The 12,374-nt window shown below is 41.8% G+C and overlaps 1 protein-coding gene across 2 annotated transcripts in view; it reads right to left on the bottom strand.

Annotated features, from left to right (window-relative positions):
- Positions 1–11,333, bottom strand: part of LOC136789553 (zinc finger SWIM domain-containing protein 6-like) — a 93,973-nt gene extending 82,640 nt beyond the window's left edge. The window contains exons 1-2 of one of the 2 annotated variants that reach the window (XM_066989603.1): positions 11,115–11,333; positions 7,091–7,447 (exon numbers count right to left, since the gene is read on the bottom strand). In XM_066989603.1, coding sequence (XP_066845704.1) covers positions 7,091–7,412 — 322 coding nt within the window. In that variant the 5' untranslated portion in view covers positions 7,413–7,447; positions 11,115–11,333. The remainder of the gene's footprint in view (positions 1–7,090; positions 7,448–11,114) is intronic. The other variant, XM_066989602.1, reaches the window with a different exon arrangement.
- Between the last annotated feature and the right edge of the window lie 1,041 nt (positions 11,334–12,374).

Raw genomic sequence — 12,374 nt, 5'->3', positions numbered from 1 at the left:
TAGCACAAGATCTGGGCCCGTATCGATGAGCAGTTGCCTATTTTTCCAAACAATTGGACGCAACTGCAAAAGGTTGGCCTGGATGCTTATGAGCAGTCGCAGCAGTAATATTGAACATACAAGAGGCCCAAAAATTTACCCTGGGCCAGAAGATGACTGTCCTAGTGTCCCACACAGTATCCGCAGTACTAGAAGCAAAGGGTGGACATTGGCTATCTCCACAAAGATTCCTGAGATATCAGGCTATACTAGTAGAACAGGATGATGTGGAAATTGTAGTCACTAACACTGTCAACCCAGCTTCTTTCCTCAGTGGAAACATGGGAGAACCAGTGCATCATGACTGCCTGGAGACTATTGAAGCAACATATGCAAGCCGTCCGGACCTGAGAGACAGCCCTATGGAAGATGGGAAAAATTGGTTTACGGATGGAAGCAGCTATGTCCTAAGTGGTAAGAGGCATGCAGGATATGCCATCACCACCAGCCAAAAAATAGAGTCAAAGCCTTTGCCCATGAATACCTCTGCACAAAAGGCAGAAATAATTGCTCTGACTCGTGCCCTGGAACTGGCCCAAGGCAGAACTGTGAACATTTATACGGACTCAAAGTATGCCTTTGGGGTTGTACATGCACACGGAGCAATCTGGAAGGAGAGAGGATTATTAAACTCTCAGGGCAAAAACATCAAGCATGCTGAACAGGTCCTGAAACTGCTGGAGGCAGTTCAACTCCCTGATAAAGTGGTGATTATGCACATTAAGGCACACCAGAGAGTAAGCTCAGAATTGGAGAGAGGAAATGAGCTGGCGGACAGAGAGGCAAAACAAGTAGCTAAAACTAAGGTAAATACAGAAGGGGCTTTGATCCCTGATGGACGAATTTCCTTAGAAGGTAAGCCAGAATACACTAAAGAGGATCAGAAACTCTTCTCAGATTTAGAAGGGTCATATAACAAAGAAGGGTGGGCTCTCACCCCACAAGGGAAGCTAATTATTCCTTCCTGCTTGGTATGGCATTTGGTGAGAGAAGAACATAGGAAGAGACATTGGGGAACAGAGGCCCTGTATAAACATCTAATTGGAGAAATTGTGGCCAGAAACTTATATACCACAGTAAGACAGGTAACTCAGCAATGTGATCTTTGTCTCCAGACTAATCCCAAGAACACTCCCAAGCCAAAAATGGGCCAAATTGGAAAAGGTAATGGGCCTGGACAACAATGGCAGATTGATTTCACCGAACTCCCAAGAAAAGGGGGGTACTGGTATTTATTGGTATTAACTGACACCTTTTCAGGGTGGCCAGAAGCATTCCCAACCAGAACAGCCAAGGTAACTAAGATATTACTACAAGAAATAATACCGCGTTTTGGAGTTCCAGCAACTATATCCTCTGACAGAGGACCACACTATCTCAAAAGTGGTACAACAAATTAGTCGCCATTTGGGTATAGACTGGCAACTTCATACTCCATATCGCCCTCAGTCGAGTGGCCAAGTAGAAAAAATGAACCACTTAATCAAACAGCAAATTGTGAAATTGGGACAAGAAGCAAATTTGGTCTGGCCTCAGTCTCTTCCTTTAGCCCTTTTGCGTATACGAACTAGACCAAGGGCAAAGGAAGGGCTAAGCCCCTTTGAAATCTTATATGGACGACCCTATGGAATACAAAGAGGGATATCCATGCAAGCTGGGGATGAAATTATGACCTCCTATATGGTGGCCTTAGGTAAACAGCTCAATGAAATTGGAAAGCATGTGAGTGGGACTCGGGGTAGAGGGTTAGATGGACCAGTGCACAATATACAACCTGGAGATTATGTGTATGTAAAGTCTCTTGCAGAGAAGACCTTGGAACCTCAGTGGGAAGGACCGTTCCAGGTACTCCTCACCTCTTTCACAGCAATCAGAATCAAGGAACAGAATGCCTGGATCTGTCATACCAGAGTGAAAAGGCACCCAAGACCCCATGGAAGGTTACTCAGGTGCAACCTGGAAGGTTACATTTTTCATGGTCTTAATGGTATCATTGGTCAAGGAAACTGAACAGTGGGTGCACAATACCTATGTGAAACTCACCCAGGCAGTGAGTGATAGTTTCAACCTTTCTGACTGTTGGGTGTGCACACTGCTGCCTAGAGGAAACCTAGAATTCCCCATATGGGGCATACCCAGTATGAATTGGACATTGACCTTTGCGTACCCAAGAAATGGAACATGTCCATTTGGCAAGGATGATCGTGAACATCTAGGGGAGAGATTTGAACTACTCCCATGCGACAATGTTAACATATACACCAGATGCTTAAACGATAAAACCCCATGCGTAGGTACAGGTCCACTTAGTTATTTAGCCCAGGAACCTGACAACTGTAATATGGCAGAATATGTAGGAATTTTTAATCTTACTAAAATTAGAGATTATGGTGTAGGTGTCACAATATGTGCTGATAAAAAGGATACGAATGCAGGATCTCACGGCCTCAATTCTCTCACACAAATTTGCAAGCTACAAAAAGGATTCTATTGGCTATGTGGAGATGGGCGTGCTAGAAAAAGCTTACCCTTAAATTGGAAGGGTCATTGTATTGGGGGCTATCTTAGCCCTCGAGGGGGTATATTCACTGAACCAACTCCGGTAATAGTCCAGACCTTATGGAGACAAACACGTACTGTTCCGAATAACCCCCTCGTGATGAGACCCATGGGATTCCCTAGTTTTGTAAGGTGGTTGATTCCGTCCCTGGGAATAAGTGAAACAGAAAAAGCTATCGTAAATATCTCAGCCACATTAGAAATTATTGAAAATGCCACAGCTGATGTTCTTTCGACATTACAGGAAGAAATTTCCTCCCTACACAAAGTAGTACTTCAGAATAGGATGGGATTAGATATGCTTTCAGCCAAGAAGGGAGGATTGTGTACAGTCATAAACCAAACTTGCTGTGTATATGTTAACAAACAAAAACAGATTGAGACTGACCTGGAGAAGATTTCGGAAAAGAATAAAATTTTGCATGCAGTAGCTCAGGATGATACATCCTGGGGATTTATAGACTTGGTTGAAAAATTAACTTCCTGGTTGCCAAACCTAACCTGGCTGAAACAGTTGTTTATCACAATAATCGTGGTCGTGGTTTTGTTCATGGTGCTTTGCGTAGTGATCCAATGTACCTTATGGTGTTTTAAGAGTACAGGAAACTCCTACAGCAAGTGGAAAAAGAACCAACTCAGATGGAAACTGGAGTCTAACATATTTTGAAGGAGTGTTAGAGAAACACTATATTGAACCTAGAAATAGTAAAAGAATTTACTAACTTTTTCGAAAAGGGGGGACTGAGACAGGGAGTTAGGGGAATCTTATCAAGTAGAGATAGAGTGCTGACAGCATGAAACTAGGATGCTACTTAGTGTCTTTACTAACTATGGTGCTTGTGCAAATTAATTAAAGCAAGAAGCCTTGGGCCCCTTACCAAGGTCAGTCTCTTAATAACAGTGTGAGCCTATCTTAAGAAACTGGTAGAAACTGGTCCTGCGGATGGACAAGATCCAAGAAGCAACTGAGTCTGCGCAGAGACAAGAGGTCAACTAGCGGTGATGAGGAAGAGTCATCAATCTTCATCCCCACGACCCCCGAAGACCACCACCAGGATACACTGCGCAAGCGTAGAAGGAAGGAGTTTATGGAAATGACTCCTTGGAACTAATTTTAATACGAAGCGGGGACAGGTTATGAATAAGTATAGGCGTATTGTGAAACTTCATGCATATGTAACTCTGCTGCATATAACCATGGCAAGTTACCGTGTCAGGTGCGTACGATTTTGGTGGGGCTACCCCCCCCGTGGCGCCCAGTGCTGAATAAACATACATGGTTAGCCAATACTAGGGGATCTGCCAACCGAGCTGGACCTGCCCAATCAAACCTGTTACGCACTGTAGAAGGGGATAAAGTTCTTGTAGTGCACGTAAGAAACATGCTGGGTAAGACAGTCTGGGCTACTCCTGCCTCAGGAAAAGGCCAACCCATTCGTGGGATTGCTTTTGCTCAGGGACCTGGATGCACTTGGTGGGTAATGCAAAAGAATGGGGAGGTCCGGTGTGTACCTCAAGGGGATTTGATACTGGGTGAGAATAGCCCATGAGTTGAATTGTAGTATGTTAATTATTATATAATACTGTATGTCATCACTACCATGATTGCTATATACCATAGATGAAAATGGTGATTAATTAGAATGTATTGGAAAGGGTGTAACTTGAGCATGACATAAATGGTATGGAATAAGGGGTGGATATCTGTCCTGGTTTCAGTTAGGACAGAGTTAATTTTCCTCCTAGTAGCTGGTAAGGTGCTATGTTTTAGATTAGGATGAGAAGAGTGCTGATAACATGCTGATGTTTTAATTGTTGCAGAGCAGTGCTTACACCAAGCCAAGGACTTTTCAGCTTCTCGTTCTGTCCTGCCAGCGAGCAGGCTAGGGGTGCAGCAGGAGCTGGGAGGGGACAGACCTAGGACAGCTGACCCAAAATGGCCAAAGGGGTATTCCATACCATGTGACGTCATGCTGAACAATATATAGGGGTGGCTGACCGGGGTGGGGGGGCCGGCTGCTCGGGGATAGGCTGGGCATCGGTCAGCGGGTGGTGCGCAATTGCGTTGTGCATCACTTGTTTCGTACACATTATTATTAGTAGTACTATTATCATCATTATTATTATTATTATTTTCCTGTCTTAATAAACTGTCTTTATCTCAGCTCACGGGCTTCACTTTCCTGTTTCTCTCCCCCATCCCAGAGAGGGAGGGGGGAGGGTGAACGAACGGCTGTGTGGTGTTTAGCTGCCAACCGGGTTAAACCACAACATGGCCACACTCCTTTTTATGCACGCCAGGATCCCATTGGCTTTCTTGGCCAGCAGGGCACACTGCTGGCTCGTGGTCAACCTGTCGTCTACCAGGACCCCCAGGTCCTTCTCTGCAGAGCTCCTCTCCGGCAGGTCATCCCCCAGCCTGTACTGATACATGAGGGTGTTCCTTCCCAGGTGCAGGACTCTACGCTTGCTGTTGTTAAACCTCATTTGGCTTCTTCCTGCCCAGCTCTCCAGCCTGTCCAGGTCTTGCTGAATGGCAGCACAGCCTTCTGGCATGTCGGCCACTCCTCCCAGCTTTGTATCATCGTTGTACTTGCTGAGGATGGACACTAGTCCCTCATCAAGGTTGTCGATGAAGATGTTGAACAAGACCAGACCCAGCACCAACCCCTGGGGAACACCGCTAGTCACCGGTCTCCAGCCGATCACCACCCTCTGAGCTCAGCCAGCCAGCCAGTTCTCAACCCACCTTACTGTCCACTGGTCTATCCCACAAAATTGATGAAAATAGGCTAAGAATATACAATATTGTAAACTACTCAGGAGCAGGTCAACAGTGAAATTTTATTAAAATAACAGAATGTAGTCTTTAAGGCGTGAGCTGTTTTTTAATCTGTAGCTGAAACCATGCCAAATTACCAACTCAGCCTTACTGAATTTTCTGAACTGCACTTTATAAAAGTCTTTTGAATTGATGTATACAAATGAACTGTAGATCATTTCAGTACAAATTTAATAAATGTAATTCCATGGCAGCATTAGGGAGAAGAAGATATGGAAAAAAGCAATTACAAATAAAAAGCATATCTTACTGAGTACTGTGCAAAGATTGAATGGTCCCAGCTAGAAACCAAGCTTGCTGTATACTGATTCACAATGTAACAGTAATTGATTTTATAAGCTTAGCATACTCAGAACTATTCTAAACAATAATTATATAAAACCCAAAGATCATAAAATTAATGATTCAAAAATATTATTATGTCTTTGATTTCCCCAAATGATTCAAAGTTCATACATAAATCACTTCATCAGGTCCTTAATTTCAGAACTCTTGGGTGGAATATAATAACTGTTAAACAGTATACAGCATCAAAGAAAAACACCAACTGCTGTGAAACAGCCAGTGCTAAATAACAGAAAAGGTAAAACCAGGACATTCTATGGTAAGATGGTGAAGAAAGTTAATAAACTCTCAAATAAATTTAACTTCTAAAAATTTTTTCCCTTCCATCTGCACAGCAAAACGCATTAACTTATTTGCTGACAATATCTAACCTCTCCTGCTAAAATCCTGGTCTCACAAACATTATATAGCAATAAGTTTCAAAGTCTACTTTCACATGGCAGATAAAAACTTATCAGTCTAGACTTGCACGCAGTGTTTTCATTGTGTCCCCTTATTTTTATGTTCCATGTTTCAAAACAAAAACTCATGATTTATTTTCTATATAACAAGTTCTATTTTAATGTTTAATGTAAGTACAAAAGCCTTTCCTAAAATATGGTTTTCAAACTATTTTTTCATGTTGTTTAGCTGCTATCAATGCTTCATTTCATTTTACATTGTACTGCTTATTTACATCTGCTTGGGTTTCTGATATTTCTTTAATTTTGACTCACTTTGTTGTTACTTCCTTCACAAATCCAGATCACCAAACAATTCTAATACTAAGCACTGGAGCACTTCACATTTATCCTTCTTGAAAGGAAAACTGCCTGCTATTTACCTCCATTCCTCTCTTTCAGCCAGGTTCTCAATTAAATTTTGCTAGTTTAAGCAGGGCCGTATGAAAAATTATATTTTAAAAAGAGAAAATCTATCTTATTAAATGTTAAACAGTTCCCTTTTCACTTTTAAAGAGCACCGTATTCTGTTGTTCAGCCCTACTCTACCATTTCCCACTTAAAAAAAAGTCACTTCAATTAAATACACTATGTGTGTGAAGTAGATCAGGACATGTATTAACAGCATTAGAGACATCAAGCTCATTGCTTATGAATTCTTCTCTTTCCCAAGAAATTTTATTTTCTAAACATCTTAAAGTGAAGTTTTAGTAACAGAATTCTCTTTCGTAAACATCATAGAATCACAGAATAACTCAGGTTGGAAGGGACCTCAGGAGGTCATGCTCCTGAATGCCACAAAAAAAAATACAACTCAAAACCAAGGAGGGAATGAGGCAAAAGGAAGAACAAGCATCAAACTTACCATGGACTTGATTGATTTCTGAATTCTGAGAAAGAATTTCATCTGCTAATTTTTGAGCAGTTGGCAAAACTTCTGTGTGGTGCACTGTGATCAAATACTGTACAAATTTTTGTAGTTGGTCTCTGTTCATTTGAAAGAGTGTCTCTGAAATGGGAAGATGCAGTTTGACTTGATCTGGCTTGCGGATCCGGTATAAAGAGAGTGCCACAACGTGGGCACAATAAAATATATCCTTGTTTCCACAGCTACAGGTCACTGAGGTAATCTTGCAACGATCAAAGCTGATAGCTACATTGCAAGCAGTTTCTGGCTCCGATTGCATTGCAGGCTCTGTCACTGTGCCACTCAAGTGGAAACCTGTGCGGGAAAAGAAAGAAAGCTTATGTTATTAAGAAAAATACTATAATCTCATTATTAATTACCTTTAGTTACAAAAGAAAAAAGAAAATCATTTCTGAGAAATGATGCATCTTGAAGAACTTGGCTTTAATTACAAATATGACAAACCCTTTCATATGTACATACCCTTTTCATCTCCGACAAAATCTAAGGCAGGTAAAAAGCCAGTTTACAACCCTTCTTTGCCATTCCATTACAACATTTATAAAAGATTGATAGTAAGGAAAACATTTATTTGGTAACTCCTAGCTGCAGAAGCAGAGTTGCATCCAGTTAAGACCAATGTGAAACTCCCAGTAGCTCAGCAAGTTGGCAGCAGTTTTCCAAACCCTACACTAAGGAGATTGCACCTACCAGCAAATTTAACTACTCTGTCAATAGGCAAGAGGGATGTAGTGCACTCTAATGGCATGAACCCCAGTCCTAATCTCCACTCTGACACTGATTCATTTACACACATCACTTAACCTCTTTGCTTTCACCTCTCCCACCACTACGGTGATGCTAAAGCTCACTTTCACACAAGTGATACGGTTAGACAGCTATGGTTGCAGAGCTTTTTGGAGATGGAAACTGCTGCAGTTACCAATACACAGGAAGTCGGAGTTATAGTACTGAATGAGATGTGCAAGCACCATTTCAGAAATCTGCATTATGAGTCAGTTTTCCATTCAGCATGATAAAGCACAAGGCAAAAGAGCAGTGTCTTCATATAATGTAAGAAGGTATGGTACGTGACAAGAAAAATGTTCACTTCAGCAAGGACACCACTGCTCGACAAAGAACCCTGCTGAACAAAGGTCTTGAACACTGTCCTCTGAAGATCAGACCCAAACATGAAGACCCAGGTCTTGCTTTCAATACTTCCTCGATGAATAGCAGAATTTGGGTTTTCTTTTTTTTCCTTTCTTTTTTTCTTTTATTTTACCTAAGCATGACATTCATCTTGTCTCAAGCATTAATTCAGAGGCATAGATACAGAGAAAAACAATGACATTTCATATGCCAGATCAAGATCAGTATTAAACTTGAACAGACAGTGCATATAAAATCTGGAATAAACACTACAAGCAAGGTGTTATACATTAACTATTTATAATGGAAATCATATAAAACCACACCACCTAAACTCCAAAACTGATTTAGTATTGTGAAACAGAAGAAAGTGTGTTGCAGGAAGCAGTATTACATGAAAATTAGGTGGAAAAAATATATACATTGCTCTAGTCCAAATCTCCAACTGTTTCTAAAAAGCTCTTCAAGTTACAGGAAACGAAAAAGAAAATCTTTATTTTTTCCATCAGTTTACGCTGTACGTTTCAGAGCAGATTGTGCAGTGAGCATCACTGTTTGGATTACATTCAGTTGCAGTACTCTGATACTCTACCCTGAAGAAGGTCAATCTGCACACACTAACCTAGACTTTGCATGAAGATGTTTACCAGTTAAAGCGGTTAAAGTTTAAACCGAAGAGCCAGTAAGCTGTAAAGTCCACAAAGAGGAAGGGGAGGGAGGTTGAACAAGATCAAGCATTTGGTGTTGTTGCTCTTGGCTCCACTCAACACTTGCACAGAGAAGGGGAGTGGAGTTGCCCCTCATAACATGAGCTCCTTCCTCTGCCTTTCACTTTTGTTTTTAAGTACTCATGACATGCTCCTATAAGTGCCCCCTCTCAAGGAAGGAAAAAAAATAAGTTAAAGTTAAAACTTAGCCAGTTCTGTTTATTTGTTTATTTCAGGTTAATTCCCAGCATATGAAAGTTGGATTACTGGTCTCAAAGAAATTGTATGGGATATTTTTCTTTTTAATATCAGTTTCCTACAAAGCATACATAAAACTATTTCTCATCTGTGAGCTGAGGAAAACCCTAACACTTCAACACTGAAAGGGCTTGATCCCATTTCTTCCTACTTTTAATAAGTAACTGAACTATTAATTCCAACAGAAAATCTCTCCTATGGGTCTTTTCTTTGAAAGCAATTAAAAAAAAAAAGCCCAACCAGCTACTCCAACAATACTATCACTTGTAATTTTTCAGCATGTAATTCAAGTATTGAAAAGGTTAAAATCCTCCTGGAATGATGAATGCCTCCAGACAGAGTTAGCAGAAGAACTATCTCTAAGTCCCTACTCATATTCAGATGAAAACTCATCTCCCTGCTCTTCCTACAAAGAGATTTTTTGAGAATTCTTGTTATTAGCAGCAACATTTTGTCCTGGTTTCAGTTAGGATAGGGTTAATTTTCATCCTAGTAGCTGGTAGGGTGCTATGTTTTGGATTAGGATGAGAAGAGCGCTGATAACATGCTGATGTTTTAATTGTTGCAGAGCAGTGCTTACACCAGGCCAAGGACTTTTCAGCTTCTCGCTCTGTCCTGCCAACGAGCAGGCTAGGGGTGCAGCAGGAGCTGGGAGGGGACAGACCCAGGACAGCTGACCCAAAATGGCCAAAGGGGTATTCCATACCATGTGACGTCATGCTAAACAATATATAGGGGTGGCTGGCCGGGGTGGGGGGCCGGCTGCTCGGGGATAGGCTGGGCATCGGTCAGCGGGTGGGGAGCAATTGCATTGTGCATCACTTGTTTCTTACACATTATTATTATTAATACTATTATCATTATCACTATTATTATTATTGTTATTATTATTTTCCTGTCTTAATAAACTGTCTTTATCTCAACTCACAGGCTTCACTTTCCCGTTTCTGTCCCCCATCCCAGAGAGGGAGGGGGGAGGGGGGGAGGGTGAGAAAACGGCTGTGTGGTGTTTAGCTGCCAACCGGGTTAAACCACAACACATTTATATACACAGATCCTGGTCTAAACAATGACAGCACTAACACAGCCAAGTTGCCTAACCTACCCTTCTTATATTACAAAGGATTTAAACAAAGATCAACTGCCCTCACAGCCCAAAATGTAGCAGCTCTGCATTAACTGTGTTGCAGTGCCTGGGAATTACTAAGCATGATTTTCCTCTTCTTTTTCTGTTTGTGTATTTAAAGAAATAAATTGTTGTTAGTAAATATAACCTGTAAAAAGGTTTCAACATGCCACAGAAGGCAGTTCAGGAAATTTCAACTCAGAAGCCCTGGTAGGACTGTTGTGATTGAACACGAAGGGCTATTCCCCTCCCCTTCATCTTTTTTAACATAACCATCTAATCATCTCCAAAGTATCAAAAGTTTGTAGCAGGTAGAAAATTGACTCACTGTGCTTTGCTAAAAAGCTTTCGTCAGCAGTAATTTACAGGCTGCCAAGAGATGTTAGGTGCTCCTTGATGAAGGCAAAGGGACTGGACCTGCGCTGGGATTGGGAGGTACTGACAGTTCATTAATGGATCCAAAGCAGCAGAAAATCTCTTCTGCTAAAGGCTGTAAGCCCTCACTCCAAATAGGTATTCCCCTTCAAAAAGAAAATTCCTCTTTTAATTGAAATTACAAACCTTTGCTGAAAATATTTACCCATTCAAAAACCAACCAACCAAAAAAAAAACCACCAAGAACTCTAGTATTTCACCTTGAAAATAGTTTGTTCATTATTATCTAAAGACAACAAAAGAGTTGCAAGCAGAAGAGTGCTTGTTCGCTACAGAGGCTATTTATAGAGCATGCATGTTTCACCTTTTGCCTTCAGATGCTGCAGTTCAAAAAGGTTTCAATGTTTTCAAAACAGCACATGACTAGTAATTCAAACTCTGCTGACATTTTCAATATGCAGAGGCTTTGCTTTCTGTAAAAAATACATTCAGAAAACCAGTGAGAGCATTAAGACAACATATCAAATTAAGTTCTTTTGCAAAGGAATTTTGCTTCTGTTGAACACTCACCACAAAGATGATTTAACAGACAAAAAAAAAAGTGTTTTCAGCTGCCATACTCTTGGAAGGGGACTGTGCCAAAGTGCAATCAGAAGGAAAACATTAAGAAATCACTGAATTGTACAAAGTAATTTCTGCCAAAATCTGTTTGACAGTGTCCTATCCAAGTTGTACCAGGGGAGGTTCAGGTTGAAAATAAGGATAAATTTCTTCTCAGAAAGAGTGGTTAGGCATTGGAATGGGTTGCCCAGGGAAGTGGTGGAGCCACCGTCCCTGGGGGTGTTTAAAGACAGGTTGGAACTGGTGCTTCGGGACATGGTTCAGTGGGTGACATTGGTAGTAGGGTGATGGTTGGACCAGATGATCTTGGAGGTCTTTTCCAACCTTAATGATTCTATGATTCTAATTGAATATAGGGGTAATGGATCAATATTAAGGAACACTTAACTTGAGGCAATTCCCTCTTGTTTTATCGCTAGTTATTTGTGAGAAGAGGCCAAAATCCAGCTCCCCACAACTTCCTTTCAGGTAGTTGTAGAGAGCAATAAGGTCTCCCCTGAGCCTCCTCTCCTCCAGACTAAACAACCCCAGTTCCCTCAGCTGCTCCGCATAGGACTTGTGTTCCAGACCCTTCACCAGCTTCATAGCCCTTCTCTGGATACGTTCCAGGGCCTCGACGTCCTTCATGTACTGAGGGGCCCAAAAGTGAACACAGTACTCGAAGTGGGGCTTCACCAGAGCAGAATACAGGGGGACAATCACCTCCCTGGTCCTGTTGGCTACGCTATTCTTGATACAAGCCAGGATGCCGTTGGCCTTCTTGGCCACCTGGGCACACTGCCGGCTCATGTTCAGGCGAGCATTGACCAACACACCCAGATCCTTTTCCTCTGCACAGCTTTCCAGCCACTCTGCCCCAAGCATGTAGCGTTGCATGGGGTTGTTGTGACCAAAGTGCAGGACCCGGCACTTAGCCATGTTGAACCTCATCCCATTGGCCTCTGCCCATCTATCCAACATGTCCAGGTCCCTCTGCAGGGCTTTCCCACCCTCCGGCAGATCG

Source organism: Anser cygnoides, unplaced genomic scaffold (genome assembly GCF_040182565.1).
Source record: "Anser cygnoides isolate HZ-2024a breed goose unplaced genomic scaffold, Taihu_goose_T2T_genome scaffold_55_1, whole genome shotgun sequence".
NCBI classification, from domain to species: domain Eukaryota; kingdom Metazoa; phylum Chordata; class Aves; order Anseriformes; family Anatidae; genus Anser; species Anser cygnoides.
The sequence above is the reverse complement of the archived record's forward strand: the minus strand, read 5'-3'. Positions and strand labels throughout refer to the sequence as shown.